This window comes from Stegostoma tigrinum, chromosome 4 (genome assembly GCF_030684315.1).
Source record: "Stegostoma tigrinum isolate sSteTig4 chromosome 4, sSteTig4.hap1, whole genome shotgun sequence".
Lineage (NCBI taxonomy): Eukaryota > Metazoa > Chordata > Chondrichthyes > Orectolobiformes > Stegostomatidae > Stegostoma > Stegostoma tigrinum.
Genome location: NC_081357.1, coordinates 124,830,504 through 124,849,895, shown reverse-complemented (window position 1 = coordinate 124,849,895; position 19,392 = coordinate 124,830,504). Strand labels below are relative to the sequence as shown.

Below are 19,392 nucleotides of genomic sequence, written 5' to 3'. Positions count from 1 at the left end.
CCATGATTGTATAAGACTGCTTACTCACTTTGTTTTAATTTTACCCATCAACTAACTACAAAAAAACAAACTACACAGAAAAAGACAAAGTCAAAGTATAATTTCTAGGTCAGTCATTATATATTTAAATTTTGAGAAAAAAAATTGACATCTTTACACTTACCACTTAATTCATATTCCAGAAACCGTAATGTGGAACTCGATGTTGCTTCCGCTGTTGCAGTTAAGACGTCTGCTTTATTTTGATCCGATTTCACACTTGTAATCCATGAAGTATTGTATATCGGTGATGAAACTTTGACTTTTCCAGTTAAAGACTTGAATGATGGTAGAACAAGTGCTAGGGGTAGTCTTGACTTCAGTGCTGGAATCTCCACTGTTTTTGCTGGGATTGTTATTGTTGGTAGCTCAAAATCTGCAATTTGCTTTGTAATATTGTCCAGCTGCAAGTAATTTCCAAAGGATTTTGGTAGAGTAAACTGAGAAATCATGATTTTGAATTCTGAGACAGTCACTTCCAGGTAATGCTCAAGTTCAATGTAAGTCGAATGAAGGCTCACTTTAGGCAGGCTAACTGTCGGCAAATTTGGCAATGATACTTCAAATGGATGAACATTTATCTCTGATGGGATGGCAATCTCTCTTAAGTTAATGGTGTATGATGGTACCTGAAGGGTAGTGTATGGAACTGTAAACTGGGGAGTGATGATTATTCTGGGCAGTTTCATTTCTGAAAGCTGTAACTTATAGGATGGCACAAGAATGTTTATCAGTGGTATTCTGATTTCTGGAATCTCAACTTCATCAGGAATGTGAACGTTTTCAATTTCTGGAAGTAGATTATTAATCAGTTCCGGTGCATTTTTGATTGCATCAGGAACACGAAGGGTAATCTCAGGAATATTTATCTTTAGACCATCAGCTAATACCTGTACTGGCAAAGGGATTATGAAACCTTTCTCATTCTTTATAAGCTCTATTGATGCAGACACATTTAAGTATTGTTGCTTCTCTTCAGCTGTAGTCAAGTCAAATTTCAGTATGTCCCACAAGTTTTTTTCATATACTGGAAGCTCAATTTCTTTCAAAAAATTCAAATATCCCTGCAAGGAACCAACCATGCCAAGATGTATTTTTTCTCCATTGTTCAATATTTCCACATTATCACTGAAACCTGCTGAAAGGAGGTGACCATTATTATTCCATTTCACTTCTTGGATCGTTGGTTTGATGGCTACACTCACATCATATTGTATATCTGCCATATCCCACACGTTACTGGGTTGATAAATCACGCTATGCAACTCAGCGATCAAATTCCAGAATGACAATTCTAATGTGATTTTAGATTTTTGATGACCTTTTGTTTTGAATGTTGGTACAAGTGTTACCATATTATCACCTGAGTGATCCCAGATGGCAAAAAGATGAGACGTGGATCCTGCCACAGCAAAGTTTTCATTTGTTGCAATCTTCCAAGAATTGCCAGAAGCTGTGTCAATGGATGAACTTAATTCAAGTTTCACACTGGAACGTGTATTATTTGAACCAAGATAAATACTTGCATCATTGTTCAAGCTGCCAGAAAATTTGTTTTTCGATTGGACAGTTCCATCAATGTGAGCATTAGTTGAAGTTTCTAAGTTCAAGTAAGATGTAAAGTCTGCTAAGGTGAGAGAATGGGAGGCATTTCCTTTAACGTTTATTTTTAAAGGCATGGACAGTCTGTACTGAAGAGACATCTTTGATGACAAGTTAGGCTTTGACTTTGCTTTTCCTTTCAGATCATGTTTGAAGGTTAGATCGACGGTGTTAAGTTTAATTGATGCTTCTGTACTTACTGAAGCCTCCATGTTCCTCCTTGTTAAACTTATGGTGCTGTCATGCTTTCCACGAATGGTGTCATGATCAACAGAAATAGTTGTTGCTAGTTTCAGACCTCGCCGTCTTGCCATGCTTGTTGTTCCTTCTGCTTTGAAGTTTGAAGTGAAGATAGATGAAGATGAGGTACTATAGCGAGCAATTATGTCTGTCTGGTTGAAGAGTTCTACATGAGCGCTCAGAGTCACTAGACTTGATTTAAATGAGAAATCAGAAGTCAAATTGCCCATAGCAGGAATCTTGATGGTATCTTGTATACGGGGCATTTTCATCTTGGGTAGTGTTAATGTATATAAACTGTCAGGTATGTGTACCAATGTTAATTCAGGAGATGGTATTACAAAATTGTACGAAGGCATAATAAAATTAATAATGGGAAGCGTAAATGTAGGCGTTGTAATAGTTCTAGCAGTAACAAAGATGAATGTTGGGATTTCTAGTCTAAAGGGGGATACATCAATCTTCAGTCCTGGTATAGTAAACCCTGGTAAATGAAGCTTTTTGCCTGAAGGGTTTACTTGCAATCTACTAGACTCTATTTTCTGTAGTAAGTTCAAGATGTTGTTTCTTGCCCCTTCAAATTTTGCAACAAAGAATGGAAGATAACCATTAATCTGATTATAAACAGGCTTCATGTTCAGCTTGAAATTATGGAAGTCTTTATTCTTTTTGTATTCACTCTTCATGCTAAGGGTGATTGACTGTCGGGTTGTTCTCAAGAAGGATTTCAGTCCAGCATGTTCCCATAAGGAAAAGTTACGAACAACAGGAGTTTTGAATGAGAAATAAGGATGTAATAACATAGTCGGAATGGAAATAGGTTTGGTTAGGAAATCAAGATTTGCATTGCCATTCAGTGTAAGATACATATTGATACTTTCTTCACTATTCTTTACAAACATTTCATGTATATACCTGTACTGATTGAAAGAAGAAGTTACTTCCCATGTGAATTGCTGTTCATTTGGTTTTAGCACTAATGCATAGTCATTCAGGTACTCTATTTTTCCAGGGAGTGCCATAAAGAAATAAAGCTTTACATTGGCATTATTCTTTGCTATAAAGTCAATTGAAAATGGTTCTGCTGTAAAGTGAAATGAATTTTCCACTGGACCTACTGCTAAACCATTAAGTGTAGAATTGTGAGATCCTCTCAATTCCATCTTTAACGATGCCAGATCTGCTTTGCCATTTACATTGATGGTACAACGCACAAAGCGGTCCAAGTTTGTTTCTGCTTTCAAATCTAATTTGGCAGTAAATGAGGAAAAGACCTCGGTCTTGAAATTTTGTTTCAGCATTATGTACTTGCTGAGGGTGTCACCCGAGAACGTAATGAGAAGAGCAAGTTCATTCAAATTTAACTTCAGTTCACTGTGGTGTGTTCCTTCATCGAGAAAGCTCCGAAAAGACAAGTTTCCATTCCCAGTCGTTATGACAGACAAGGCTGCATTCATTTCATCAACTGAGCTTTGAATAGTGTTGTGAAGAGAAACATCGTTTGAGAATTGTTGCCGTGGAACAGAGAGTCTATGCTTGTAAGTTGTCTCCATTTTCGTTTCTGTTAAAATATTGATTATTTCTGCATTATAGACTTCAGTAGTAATTGTTACAGTGGTCTTTGCTTTTCCATTCACAGAGGGTCTTGTGAAAGTAAGGTCACCCATGTGATCAACATTGATAGCACTGTGGTGAAGCGTTATCCTTTCATTGAGTTCCAAATGAGTTTGCTCAGGAGATGACAGTTGCCCGTTTGCTTCAAAGTTGAAGGATAGGATGTTTATGCTTGACTTGCTCTTTGCTGTGATAAAAGCCAGAATTTTGGTGCTGTTTTGTACAACTGTAGTATTATGAATACCTGCCCTTGTATCAAGTCCATAGATGGGAGAGTCAATAATGAATGTTCCCGTGAGTTTTCCAAATGCAGGAACTGATACTTCATGAGGAATTTGAGGAAGTTGGAATTCTGGAATCTTAATGTCATCTGACATGAAGTTGTCCAAATTCACTTTTGGAATTTTAATATCCGGCATGTTGAATGCGCTGAAATCGATTTCAGGAAATTTCACATCTGGCAAGATGCTTTTTAGGAAACTTACATCTGGAAAGGTATTGAGTTCTCCAATGGAAAAGTCAAAATTCCAAATATTTTTTACGAAGGTGACAGTAACATTCTTCATCTTTTCAAGATCAATTGTGAAATCAGGGACAGTTATTAAATCCAAGATGATGAACGATGGTACAGCAATTTTAGCAGGAATCCTGACGTCACGCAGGTTCTTTAAGTTGACATGATAGGATGGAATTTTTAGATTTGTTAGAGGCACGATAAATGATGGAGTGTTGAACTCTGCTTTTCTGAAAGCCCGAATGCTTATTTCAAACTCAGGTACAGACATGAAGCCCATGTCCAGTTCTGGAAAAATAAAACCTTCATCCAGATATTTTAAGATTTGGTCCACTATTTCTGTAATGTTGTGCTTCTCTGCCAAATTTCTAATTTTATTCACTGCTTCATCGTACGCTGTTGAGAGGTGGATAGTAACTATTTCCCAGTAGTTCACAGCAATCCACCATTGTCTTTGCAGTTCCTCATGAATATTCATTCTACTCATCTGATGAAAGAGTTCCTCAATTGTGTCTCCATATGAAGTTTCCACAAAACTGCGAAGCGAGAGGGCTATACTTCTGAGCACATCGGTCAGTGAGCTGACTAATTCATTCAAATTTTTCTGTTTCAGTTGGAGAGCGTAATGCGTAAAAATAGACTGAATTTCTCGCACACTCTTTTTTACTGCCTCAACTTTCTGTGATAGTTCTACGTCCTCCATCTTATCCTTGACTGTATTGACTATATTTTGGATCTGAACATTTGTTTGATCAACAAAACCATTATAATCAAACTGCCTCAACTTAGTAATAAGAGTGGTAAAGAACTCATTAACCTTGTCAATCAATGCTTGGTAATCATATAACTCTATCTGTTCAATTGCTTTATCAATGTACTGAACTGCTCTGTCAATGTGTGATTTCACAGAAATCTTTTTAAGAGTAGTAATAATTCCTTGTATTGTTTCCTTTACCTTCAGAGATTTAATGAGGTTAACTGTTTCATTTAAAACTTTCTGAGCTAAGGTGTCAATTTTATATATATTGATCATTTTCTGTATCTTGGCATTAATGCTGCTAATTTTAGCACTAATTTCATAGTGCTCCAACAGCCATAAAAGTCCCTGATGCATATTCTCAATTATTTTCTTTGTCTCATGATTATATGTATTCAAATATTGTTCTAATTTTTCAATGATTGCATTAAAATTAATTAGCTTTCTTAATTTATTACTGATTTCCTGAAAATTAATTCTCTGAAGTTCATTCTGTAGTTCCTCTAACTTAATTTGAAGTTGAGCCTTAATTTGATGTTTTGTGTCAAATTCCTGAATCCAATCAGAAATGCCATTTTGTACAGCATTCAAGTCAAATGTCTGGAGAAATTCCAGAATTCGGTTGATAATGCTGTCAGATTTTTCGGTTAATTGTTGTAACGCATTTACAGTTAGGTTTATGACATGTTCCATGGTCTCCTTCAATTGGGTTTTGTCACATTCTTTCAGATATGAAATGACGTTTTGCAGTTTAATACATGTGCTGTTGTGAAAGTCCATTAGAACAAACTGAAAGTGTTCGACTAATTGATAATCTGTTACAAATGTCAATAATCTATCTTTTGCTTCATTAATCATGACATTTAAATCCACACCCTTGATGAAATCATTCACTTGGCCTAAACCTTTCTTGCATTTCTGGACAAATTGACTCAATTTAATTTCCTTCAAGTGATACTGAATGCTTTTCATAAATGACTTAAGGTAAAGGGGCAGGTTTTTCAATAATGGTATGTTAATAACATGAACGTGCCCGTTTTTGTCATAATTCAAATTGCCTGAAATTTGAAATTTCTGAAGCTCAGTTAGATCAATAGAATTCAGTATGTCAAAGGGAAGGAAATAAACTTCCCTCAAGGGGATTAGGGAACTAAAATCAATCTCTGCAACATTTGCAACATCTATCCCAATTTTTTCTGGGTTGTTGTAGGCGTCAATTGTTTGCATGTAAGTACTATTGTTTAACTGACTCTTCAGTGCCCACTTGCTGGTCTGCTCAGTTGGAATGAGCAAAACATTTAAATTGCTTTCCAGAAGTGACTTTAACAATTCTCGATAAGGCATTTTATGTTCAGAAGTTCCTTTGAAGTTATGATGAAGTGCGAGTGCTAATGGCTCAGCCTTCATTTGGAGCTTGTTGCTAAGCTCTCCATTGTGAAAGCCCCAAAATTCAATAAGTCCTTTAGCAGAGGCATCAGCTTCAAATGCAAACACAAATGGAATAGCTGTACAGAGTACCTTATTGCGAAACTGCAGTGCTCTTGAATTGTAAAATGCATCACTTGAGAATATTGCAGAAAATCCATTAATTTCCAAATTCGTCTTCTGGTTAAGATTCATATTTTCTAATTGTCCGGTTGTGTTTGCACTTAATAAAGCTTTCCAGTTAGCACATTTCAAAATATAACTATGAGCCACATGATTGTCATTCTGTGATCCTGCCAATTCACCCTTAAATTCAAGCTTCAAAGGTTCGAGTGAAAGTTGCATAACATGAGAAGCATTTAACTGTCGATAGTTGAATCTGTTGTCAAAACTGATTGAAACTGTGAAAGGTTGCATGTCCACTTGAGATGTCTGCTGGTATTTGATATTAGAATCTAAAGAGCTGCTCGCCTCAATTGTGTCTGATGCACTTAATGTCCAAGAATCAATAGAAAGGTGATGTACATGGTTAAATTGAGCTTGTTTGAAAAATGCTTTTGTTGTCGTATGAAGTATCAACCCTTTCTCTTTGCTGAATTGGAGATCAATGCTATTTGTTGCATGAGATTTCAGGGTAAGACTTGAGTAAAAACTGTTGGTGTTTATTCCATTACTGTTTGCCCTTCCTTTAATATTTAAATTAATCACATTATTTGTTTCATCACTGATACCGAAGTTCATGACAGCTCCTTCTTGATTAATGTTCATGCTGAAATTCTGGGTCACCATAAAAGAAGGTGTTCCTACACTTGAGATCACTTCAGTTGATAAACCACTTTTAGCAATTTGCAGAATTCCTCGGTTTCTTACACCAGGGAAGCCAGTCTCTGACATTGCCTTGAGGCCATGCTCATCAAATGTGGCAGCCAGGATGTTGTGGAAAATCTTGTCATAGTATTGTGTGTTCCACTTATGTTCAACTGTAACATTCTTTATTGATAACAAAAGTAGGAGGTTGTTGGTTGCAGTCATCTCGTTGTATTTTCCTGTTGTTTTCAAGCATGCAGTAAATTCACGATTAGAATATTTAAGTTCATCCATAGTAATTAGGGAAACACCAAACAGCACAGCTCTCAGGTTGTTCTCCATCTTCAGCGTCTCAGTGTCGGCAGTCAATTTTATCTTACTGTTGAAGTCACCATTATTGGAATGACCCATAGTATCACAGGTCAGTTCAAATTTCTTAGCGCTTGCTGTTAGTTTAATGAGATTGTTCAAATGTGACCATGATCCATCCGTGCTTGATTCAAACATGAAAACATTATCTTTGTAACTGTTAACCATCTTGTTATTAACTTGGATCAAAAATGAATTAATGTTTGAAATAGAATCACCACTAAATTCACCATTAATCTCATTAATCGTTTGTGACATTCTATGAGTCCAGGTGCAGTCATATGAAGATATGTTCAAAGTTCCTTTTCCTACTCCTTCTATTTTTATACTTGGAGATTCATTGACAACCTTAAATTTTGAAAGCAAAGAAGCTTGTGCTCCTAGGTCACTGCTTGCAAGCCAGTCATAGGTCATTTCAGTTTCCATGTGATCTGAATATTTAAACTCTTGTAATAGATTCATTTCAGACTTGAGTAGTGTATGTTGAAATTTTGAAGAGATACTGCGAGTAAACTCGTCCTCAGCCTTTTGATTTGAAAGGATAGAACCTGTGGTACAGAATTACATTTGTTACGCATATATTAAATTCTCAGTGCAATGATGAAATGTTTCAAAACAGTAGCATTTATATCTGTGCAAGTTTATAAAGCATAAAAGCTCTAATCAGGTTCCGATTGAAAAACAGTTTGTAGAGAAATGACAAATAAAAAAAAAGCTAAATTGTCAAGTGTCATCACCTATAATATTTTATTTCCATCTGCAGAACGCAAGGTGTCCAGCTTCAATTTTAAATACTTGAGGGTATTTTTTGTAATTTTTTTGACTCACTTATGAAAATATCGTTACTGTTTAAGTTAGAGGTTCAAATCATTTATGTCCCACAGAATAGAATGCCATGGGTTTAAATATCAGATATATAACTTCAGATGGACTCTAAGACCTATCATATAATGGAAAATAAATGCACTTGAAGAGTGGGTGTCAGAAATCCACAGATTTAAAGGTAAAGCTGCAATATTCCAATCACAGACATCAGGCCAGAAGCTAGGAAGGCCAAGCAGGTTCAGAGGAGTAGGAAGGCTGGCATTTCGGGCCTAGACCCTTCTTCAGAAACGTCAGCCTTCCTGCCCGTCTGATGCTGCTCATCCAGCTCTACGCCGTGTTATCTCAGATTTTCCAGCATCTGTAGTTCCTACTATCTCTGAAGCTAGGAAGGAAAGTTTATTATATAAGACTGTGACATAACAGAACCCTGCAACAGTCCCATGTCCACATGCCCAAACTCATGTCAAATAATGACCACTTAAGGGCTTATAAGTGTCTGGGCTTCAATTATTTCCACTCTAGGCTACAGTAGTAATCCTGTATAGGCAAGCCATCAGTTGGACAAGTCAGGGAGGTGGGGTGGTTGGAGATGGGGTCCACACTACACTACACATAGTGACACTAATCTTCGCAGAAACAGGGCATGGAGCAGAAAGGATCAGTGCAGATAATATTTTTCTTTTGCTTCTAATTCAATGGTCCTGTCTCCCTGCAATTTCTGCTCTGCAAGAGCATGGTCTTTCAAACAACAACACTCACCTATTCTGGGGTCTCTTCTACATCCTAGGAACTCTGTTGTACTCAACAACAGTTAGTGCCTCCTCAATGGCACTGCCATGTGCTAGAGCTGTGCTTTGCTGCAATATTTGGCAACTGATACTTCCCCATTGGGGGTGCTAGCACCAAGAGAAAGCTTTCTGGACGCCAATTACTTGTCTGACTGCCAGAAAGCCCTGCTGGCAGCTAGATGCTAACCGATCATGGGCTTCTCACTGTTAATTGGTATCACCTTCGTTAGGATACAACGTAATGACTCAATTATTTCAACAGGATTCATGAAGAAATTTCTTACCCGTCAGATGATAGGACAGAAAATCCAATGTTGAGACTGCATGAATATCTACTTCAGTAGAATATTTTTGACTGTCTTTATTTGCATTGTATTCAGTCATGAACTTAGAGGAGCAATTGTAATAATTGCTATTCATGTTGGTGGAAAATTGAAACTTTTCAATTAAAGGAATTCGCAGATGGTATGTTTTTGGAATGGTAGTGGCTGGAGTTGAAATTCTTCGTGGATTGTCATTTTCATTGAATTGTGAATTCAATCCAAACACCTTCATGACCATTGGTTGTACTTCCAAAGCTTTGGAGAATAACGGATGTTTTTCAATCACTGTTCCACCAAAAGGAATTGGAATTTTAATAGTCTTCTTCTTGTCGCTAAATGTGCCTGCAATGGATCCATGACTGCAGGGGAATAAATAAGTAAAGAAAAAAATTCACACGCAGGAAAGTAAAATGTTTTCGTAAAATGTTTTCATAAAATGTATCAAAAGCACACGAACATACAAATTAGGAACAGGAGTACGGCTTTGGGCTACTCAAGCATGTGCTCATCTGGAAGAGAAAGAAGTTGTTAACAGGCTGAGGGGAATCGGAAGGTTTATGTGATGGTCTTAATGCTTTCCCCGATCAGCAAACAATCCTGCAAAAAGCACTAAGCATCTTCAGCCACACCCTCCAGCCTCTATTTTTTTTCTTTTGAAAACCTGTGTAACGTGTTTTGTTTTAAATGTATTCATTCATGGGATGTGGACATCAGTGGATATGCCAGCATTCATTGCTCAGCCCTAATTGCCCAGAAGGCAGTTAACAGTCAGCCACATTGATGTGTGTCTGGAGTTACATGTAGGCCAGAACAAGCAGGGATGGCAGTTTTCTCTGCTAAATGGCATTAGTGAACAAGGTCATCATCAGACTCTTAATTCCAGATTTTTATTGAGTTCAAATTTCACCATCTGCTGGGGCAGAATTTGAACCTGGGACCCCAGAACATTACATGGGTCATGGGATTAAGAGTCCAGTAATAAAAGCTCGAAGCCATCATGTTTGTTTCAGTCAGTACATCAGTATATCTTGAAGACACATACTCATGATATCACTGCATCATAACATGTGACCTGAAGGTATCTTGATCTCAAACTTTATCTTATCAGGGATCACACGATTGCAAGCATTTTGATAATGTTGTACTGTTATAGCCAAAAAGTTACAATTAGTCCAGGTAGGTCAACTTGGGTATGCCTGTGAGTGCAATGTTTGTATAAAAAGGTTAGTTGTAACAAATCCGCAACACATCCCTCACACCCCGCCCCCGCCACAACCGCCCAAAGAGGATCCCCCTCGTTCTCACACACCACTCCACCAACCTCCGCATACAACGCATCATCCTCCGACACTTCTGCCATCTACAATCCGACCCCACCACCCAAGACATTTTTCCATCCCCACCCTTGTCTGCTTTCCGGAGAGACCACTCTCTCCGTGACTCCCTTGTTCGCTCCAAACTCCCCTCCAACCCCACCACACCTGGCACTTTCCCCTGCAACCGCAGGAAATGCTACACTTGCCCCCACACCTCCTCCATCACCCCTATCCCAGGCCCCAAGATGACTTTCCATATTAAGCAGATGTTCACCTGCACATCTGCCAATGTGGTATACTGTATCCATTGTACCGGGTGTGGCATCCTCTACATTGGGGAAACCAAGCGGAGGCTTGGGGACCGCTTTGCAGAACACCTCCGCTCGGTGCGCAATAAACAACTGCACCTCTCAGTCGCGAACCATTGCAACTCCCCCTCCCATTCTTTAGATGACATGCCCATTATGGGCCTCCTGCAGTGCCACAATGATGTCACCCGAAGGTTGCAGGAACAGCAACTCATATTCCGCTTGGGACCCCTGGTAGCCCAATGGTATCAATGTGGACTTCACCAGCTTCAAAATCTCCCCTTCCCCCACCGCATCCCAAAACCAGCCCAGTTCGTCCCCTCCCCCCACTGCACCACACAACCAGCCCAGCTCTTCCCCTCCACCCACTGCATCCCAAAACCAGTCCAACCTGTCTCTGCCTCCCTAACCTGTTCTTCCTCTCACCCATCCCTTCCTCCCACCCCAAGCCACACCTCCATTTCCCACCAACCAACCTCCTCCCACCTCCTTGACCTGTCCGTCTTCCCTGGACTGACCTATCCCCTCCCTACCTATACTCTCCTCTCCACCTATCTTCTTTTCTCTCCATCTTCGGTCCGCCTCCCCCTCTCTCCTTATTTATTTCAGAACCCTCTTCCAATCCCCCTCTCTGATGAAGGATCTAGGCCCGAAACATCAGCTTTTGTGCTCCTGAGATGCTGCTTGGCCTGCTGTGTCCATCCAGCTTCACACTTTATTATCTTAGTTGTAACAAATATTTGTTGTATTGTTCAATATCACAACATCCACTCCCTGTTTCTCCTGCTTTCAGAAAGGTCATAAACATTGTTATATTCAGTAAAATGCCTTATTGGAGGCAAAACTCACATGATGTACCAGCTCTAACATTGAAAACAAGCTCCTTATTTACACCAGTGAACCTGATTTCCACATATTAAATGAAGTGTCTCTATGACGGGCCATTTGGATCCCTGAAAGCCAGTTTTTATGTAAGTAGAAATACCAGGTGTGGAACATTTTTCAGATTTTAACATTTTTAACACTATACTTGATCCTTTCCTGTTTGCCGCAGTGGATGGATTGGATGGGTGGAGCGGGGAGGGTGGATGGGCTGGGTGGGTGGAGCGGGGAGGGTGGATGGGCTGGGTGGGTGGAGCGGGGAGAGTGGATGAATAATAAATTATTGACCTTAAAGTGATAACTAATCTTTACAAAGGAACCCACACCTGATTGAAAGGCTGATTGTTTCACATGTTTCAGGGTATTTCCATGAACATAAGATTGAATTTCACAGAAGTACATGTGCAAAATCATTCTAAAACTTCACCCAAATTGGTGGCATGGTGGCTCAGTGGTTAGCACTAGTGCTCAACAGCGGCAGGGACCTGTGTTTGACTCCAAGCTGGGGCGACTGTGTGTTTTTCCTGTGTCTGTGTGGGTTGCCTCTGGGTGCTCCAGTTTCCTCCCACAGTCCAAAGACGTGCAGGTTAAGATGCAATTCAGAGGGTCACTGTGGGCCCAGTGGGCCGAATGGCCTGCTCGGGATTCTACAGTTCTAAACATTGCTGCCGCTTCTGGGGAAGCCCGAATGAGACATTAACTGCAACAATACAACACTCTGTCTCAAATGAAAAGCTATGATTTCCAATTACAGAAAGAGGGAGGTAGTGGTAATATCACAAGACCAATAATCTAATAACCGAGGTTAATGTCCTGGGAACATAGTTCCAAATCTCATCTGGTCATCAATGCAATTAATAAATCCAGAAAGCTAGTTGTTATCGATTGTTATAAAACTGAAACTGAAACAGTCCTTGTCTGTTTGCAAATGATACCTGTGTAATATCTAGGCTTGGGCTAATAACAGGAATTGCCTGGCACTTGTAAGGTGCATATGGCTGTCAAGAAAAAGAGTGAATCCAATCTTTCCCTTTGGTATTCAATGGTGTTGCCATCCTGAATCCTCACTACTAATATCCTTGGGATTGTCACTGATCAGGTATTGAAGTGGTTCAGACAACAAAGAGACCTTGGCATGCATATTCATAGTTCCTTGAAAGTGGAGTTGCAGTTAGACAGGGTAGCGAAGAAGGCATTTGGTATGCTTGCCTTTGTTGGTCAGTGCACTGAGTATAGGAGTTAGGAGGTTATATTGTGGCTATACAAGAGTTAGGCTGCATTTGGAACACTGTGGGCAATTCTGATTTCCCTGCTTTACGAAGGATGTTGTTAAACTTGAAAGGGTTCAAATAAGATTGATAAAGATGTTGTGAGATTTTGGTGGGGGGGGGGTTTGAGGTCTGGGGAGCAGCTGAATAGACTGGGACTATTTTACCCCGAAGCATCAGAGACAGAGAGGAGACCTAATAGAGGTTTATAAAATCATGCGAGGCACGGATAGGGTGAATAGCCACGCTCTTTTTCCCAGGGTTATGGGGGGGGAGCGGAGTCCGAAATTCAAGGGAACAGGTTTACAGTGAGGTGAAAGATTTGAAAAGGGCCTAAGGGGCAACATTTTCTCAAAGACGGCAGTGTGTGTGTGTAGAATGAGCTGCCAGAGGAATTGGTGGAGGCTGGTACAATTACAACATTTAACAGGCATCTGGATAGGCACATGAAGGGATAGAGGGATATGGGACCAAATGCTGGCAAATGGGACTAGATTAATTGAGGATATCTGGTTGTCATGGACGAGTTGGACCGAAGGGTCTGCTTCCATGCTGTACACCGCTATGACTATATAAATACTGTGGTGCAAGAACAGTTTAGAGGGTAAGAACTGCGCAATAAGTAATTCAGTTCCTAACTCTTCAAAGCCTGTCCACCATCTACAAGACACAAGACTGAAGCATGGTAGAGTCCTCTTGACTTGCCAGGTTCAGTGCAACTCCAGCCACACTCAAAAAGCTTGATGTCACCCAACTGATTGACACTACATCCACTAAAATGTCCACCCATCACTACTGATGCAGAGGTCAGCAATACAAAAGCTACCACATCAGTTCATCCCAGTTCATTTGACCTCACCATCCAAAATTGTATCTAGAAAGGCAAAGGCAGCAGATGCATAGGAACACGATGGCCTGTAACTTTCCCTTCAAACCATAACTATAGTGCTGTTCTTTCCTGCCTGTGCCTTTGAATTATTAGGCCAATGACATTATCACAATCATACAACACCAGACATGGAATCCCTACAGTGTGGAGGCAGGCCATTTGGCCCATCAAGCCCACACAAACCCTCCGGAAAAGCATCCCAACCAGACCCACCCCCTACCCTATTTCTGTAACCTTACATCTCCCGTGGCCAATCCACCGAACCTGCACATCTTTGGACTGTGGGAGGAAACCGGAGCACCTGGACGAACCCCACGCAGACGTGGTGAGAATGTGCAAACTCCACAAAGACAGTCACCAGAGGGTGGAATTGAACCCAGGTCCCTGAAGCTGTGAGGCAACTCTGAGCCACCATGCCAGCTCTATATAACACCAGCTTAAAAAAGTTGTTTCAGTGGGTTTCCTGAGCATTCCATACTTATTTAGCGTTGTGACTTTTTAAACATTATGATGGAATGGTCAATGATGTTCATCCATTCCAAATGCAAAACAGTTAACAATGAAGCAGTGTTTTGTGACTCAGGAAGCAGCCCCTTAGTGGGCGGAGCGGGATATGCATTTTTCAATGCTTGCGTTTTACACTTTACTATTTCATGCCAGTATTCAATATAATTGTGGATTAGATCGTACTTGCTACTGGCCACATAAATGACAATGAATTAAGCTCCTTCATTACTATGATTATTTTGTAAATTCAGTTTAATTGAAAAACAGAGTTACTTTTATTCTAGAGTACAGTGTATTCTGCTTCAGGTATAGATAGGTAACATTGTCTGAAAAATGAATGTCTTCAGAATTCATAAGGTCAGAAATCATACGACACCAGGTTATAGTCCAACTCATTTATCTGAAATCACAAGCTTTTTGAGCACTGCCCCTTCATCAGACTGCACAGATGAAGGAGCAGCACTCTGAATGCTTGTGATTTCAAATAAACCTGTTGGACTACAACCGGATTTTGCGCGACTTCTGATCTTATCCATCCCAGTTCAACACCAGCACCTCCATGTTCAGGATTCTTATAAGTCAACAATCTACTGGGGAAAGCAGCTTTGTCCAACATTGATATAAATTGACCTGAAATATTTAAAAGCAACACCTTACCCTTTGAAAATAGAAAATAAATTTCTTACCTCTTCAAAAATAGGTTTTCTGGAAGAGTAAAATATGTTTTCATTTGGTCGAAATTTATGTTCTGTAGAACTTGCAATTTGCTTTGTAAGGTGGCAGCATATGGAATGCTAGAAGTGGCCTGCTGCAATGAATTATTGACAGCCTGCCAACAACAAAAGTATCAGAATTTTTTAAATGTGCCTTGTGCAACTATTCCCTCAGTGGTGAAAAAGTCAAAGGGAGAAAAATTATAAACTATTAAATATGCTTTCATATTTTTACCTATTTTTCTAATCAACCTATTCAGTGATGTTATTATACACTTCTGCAGCAGATGAAACTTGAACACAGGCCTCCCAGTCCAGGAGTAGGGACACTACCACTGTGACACAAGAGGGCTACAAGCTCTGACTATCTCACTCCTGTCCTGCTGAGGAATATTAACTTTGTGTCCAATTTGTGCAGCCATTAAATCAATGATTCTCTGGAGAAATGTAATTAGTCTCATTTTGCAAGTTTATTTTCCACAAAACCCATCCAAATGGGTTTTGTGGAAAATAAACTTGCAAAATGGGTTTTGAAACTAATGATCTTTCCTTCTTATACCAGCCTTGAATCCCCAAGCTTCAGATCATTGTTAATCACTATGTAACAAAGATCTTACCCACGTACTCCAAAGTCTATTTTGTGTAAAACTTTAACTTATTATCCCCTAGTACTTGTGACAGCAACTATCATGATTCCTGGTATCCCTATGCATCCTCAATGCCATCTCCAGTTCTGACCCCTTCAATAATCCCATACATCTTCCAAACCCCTTTTTCATAATTTTCCATGTTATACATGTAATACTGTACACAAAAATGCAGAAAATATCTTGAAAATTTCTTTTAAAAGTGTGCTCCCTTATGCAATGTCATAAGAGTGTTGATTAAATGCAACCACTATCAAGGAGTAAAAATTTTTTCTGATTTTCCTAATATCTCCTGAACTTGTCCAATAAAAAAAACAAACAAGCTCAAAGAAAGGAAATCTTATTATAACTTCATAAAAGTGTCAATCAAGCAAAGCCAGTAATTCTCTTCTCACCCGTGTCTACATTGCTTTCAGCTCTAAAGGCATTAGTCAGTCTTGGAGTTCAGTAATGTATTCATAGTGAGGCTATCTGAAAGATCAGATATCTGATTATCTGTTCACCCTGCTGTGTTATTACAGTTGTCAGACATAACACTGACCGTGGAGTAAAGAAAATCAGATGTACGAGAGGGAGTATGGGAGAAGTATAGAGATTCATGAGAGTTGTAAGGCTTAAGAGATTACAGAGAAAAATGTGGATAAGAATTTTAAAATTGAAACTTTGCTGGACCAGGGTATAATGCCAGACAGAGAATTTGAGCTGATGGATGGACCAATCTCAGTGAGAGTTTGCAATGAAGCAGCAGAACTTGGATGAGATCATTTTCATGGAGGCCGCAAAGTCAAAGGTCAGCCAGGAGGGCTTTGGAATAATGATGTTCAGAGGAAACAAAGACATGGATGAGGGTAGGAAACTGGCATTTTTGGTAATGGAGGGATAAGAGCTCATTAAGAAAAGATATTAAGATTGCAAACATTCAGGAGTCAGTGGCTATGGAGCAGAATTTATTGAGGAGATTGAAGACAACGGTTTTGGTTGCCCCTGTACTTAACTGGAGTAAATTCCAGCTCTATTTTGAGTACGGTGCAGTAGGTAGGGAAGAAGAGTGGTAGTGAATCAGAACTGGGTGTTACCAGCATGCAAATGGAACTTGACAAGTTTGTGTATGATATTGTTGATTGGTGTGGTTTATCCATTGTGCTGTTAGGTTTCAAGATTTCGATAGAGACAATGAAGGAATGGCAATATATTTCTGAAACAACTGCACAGAGGCCAGTATCCCATCACCAAGTCATTCATCCTTTATTTTCTTGCGCACAGTACACTGGCTGTGGTCAGCCAGCTCGGACTCTGTCCCCTGATCTGAGGGGATTCTAAATCCTTCTTAATATTGGTTCATCATGGCTTCCTGATTGGCCCAGGTTCACAACCCCGATTAAGGCATTTCATAGTCAATGAGATCCACCTGGTCCCAATCACTACAACTTCCAAGTCAGGATGGTGTGCAATCTGGAGGGTAACTTTCAGGTATTGCTGTTCCCACATGTTTTCTGCACTGTCTTTCTTGGTGGTAAAGGCCATACATTTAGAAGGGGCTATTAAGTTGGAATTGGTGAGTTGCTGCTGTACCTGCTGTGCATTACTGGTGGAAGAAGTGAATCTATAAGTTAGAGTGAGGTAGGCTATCTTGTCCTGAAATATGTTGAGCTTACTGAAAGTTTCAGAAATTGCACTCAGAATATTTGATCAAACTCCTGACGTATGCATCATATACAAGGAGTAGGAAAATACATTTCAGGGCTCAGTATCATTCACTCTATTGCCTCTTCACTCCAAATTCTCACCAGTTGTAAAATATTTTCAACCAAAGACTCATTTTAAAAGTGTTCTTCACAAAATATATTGTTCAATGTTTTGAGAAAGTAGCCACTCGCACTTGTATTCCCTCAATATCACTAAATAGTTGACCTGGGAATAGATCTTTACAGATGTAAAGGCATACCTTGTCACTAAAAACTTAGTGTAGATTCTGCCTTCACCCTGCCAACTGTGTATGCATGCGACATAGATACCAGTCTGAAAACTAGTCTAACAATAACTTGTCAAATACATCCCATTTGAAAGAAAAACTAAAACAGAAAATTATGTAAACAAATGGCAAGTCAGTTGACATTTGTTAAGGGAAAATACATGTTATGTTTTGTATCTTCAGAACTTTTCATTTCACAGATTTTAAATAATATGTTGAATTTCTAGCAGTTTTTGTTTCTAGGTCAGATTTATAACATTTTATTTCTTTTAGTGTGCAGTATTTGAAGATCCTTTTTCAAAAATATCACCATGTTGAGCGTTACTGAATACAATGCTACAGATTTTCAATATTAAAATACAATCTCTCACCTTCATTGATTCGAAAACGATGTGCCTGACTGTCATATCAGTTTGAGGAACTTTCCAATCTAAGAAGTTATCAAGGTGACCATTCACAGTCCTCTTGTGTTCAGACATGTCAGGCATTTTGATGTTTGTAATTTTCTCATTAATTGGTTTCAGATCAGAGCTTACATCTGAGCTCCATGCAACTTGAATGTTCTTGGCACCTAAAAGTGTAAGAGAGTGGAATAAATTTAAAACGGCAATCTCCAAATCTAAACTAAAAAGCTTTTTTTAAAAAAGTTTTGAACTTTAAATTCAGTTTAGTTAAAGTTGGCTTCAGCTAATGACCATTTCAATGTCACTTTACTCTAAATCAGTCTCGCTCATGTACTACAACCTGTTGCTCAGCCATGTGGAGTGAATTTGAAGTAGCCCCTAAACGAGACTCTCAGTCGGTAAGTTATCCAATTCCTTGCGTTGGAATGTAGCTTTATCCAATTTCAAGCCCGAACTTCATTAATATCTAAGTTGCAGGAATCTTGCCTCAGCTATCCAATTCAAACAGGGTGAGTAACTAACCAGTTCCGAGATGAAGGTGTAAGGTGGGTAAGTGACTTTGAGTGAAGTCTTAAAACAGCCAGCAGGGACATGGTGCAATTTCTGTGGTACACACAGGAGCAGTCTTCATCCTGCATGCACCCAAACAGAACAACGTGTTTCCTGGATTATCTGTCATTGCCCAACTGTGATCCTTTCAAGGAGGTTGCTCAAGTGCACTGAATGAAAGTGGCACAAGCCCTGCTCGTTTTCACTAACATATGTATATTGGATCCTACAACTGACATAGCAGCCTCAAGTTGCATATTTTAAAAAAATAATTAATTTGATTATTTTTCAGGTAGGCAGGCTGCTTGTCCATTTACAGATTAGTGTGAAAATTGTGTTACCACTTTAATGAGTTAGCCGAGGTGATTATACGTACTCCCCACCACTGCCCTCTGATTTTCATTTGCTTTTCTCAGGCACAAACTGGACATCTAGCAGTTCTTAAACCTTCCCTTCATGTGCTGTTTTGCCCTTCTCTTGCTCCAGCAATAGAATGCAACACAAAAAGCACCCACAGAACAAATTAAATGATGCAATTACAAAGCCCAGTCATGTAGTCCCACATTTTTATCTTTCTCTTCCTGGAGGAAATGCCAACCTCTACACTGCAAAACCTACACAGCAGAATGACTGA

At 39.4% G+C, this 19,392-nt stretch overlaps 1 protein-coding gene across 1 annotated transcript in view; it reads right to left on the bottom strand.

Moving 5' to 3' along the window:
- Positions 1 to 19,392, bottom strand: part of apoba (apolipoprotein Ba) — a 55,847-nt gene that overhangs the window by 5,022 nt on the left and 31,433 nt on the right. Inside the window, exons 23-26 of the mRNA XM_048531570.2 lie at positions 18,177 to 18,376; positions 15,160 to 15,302; positions 9,265 to 9,662; positions 164 to 7,915 (exon numbers count right to left, since the gene is read on the bottom strand). Of these exons, the coding sequence (XP_048387527.2) occupies positions 164 to 7,915; positions 9,265 to 9,662; positions 15,160 to 15,302; positions 18,177 to 18,376 (8,493 nt within the window). The remainder of the gene's footprint in view (positions 1 to 163; positions 7,916 to 9,264; positions 9,663 to 15,159; positions 15,303 to 18,176; positions 18,377 to 19,392) is intronic.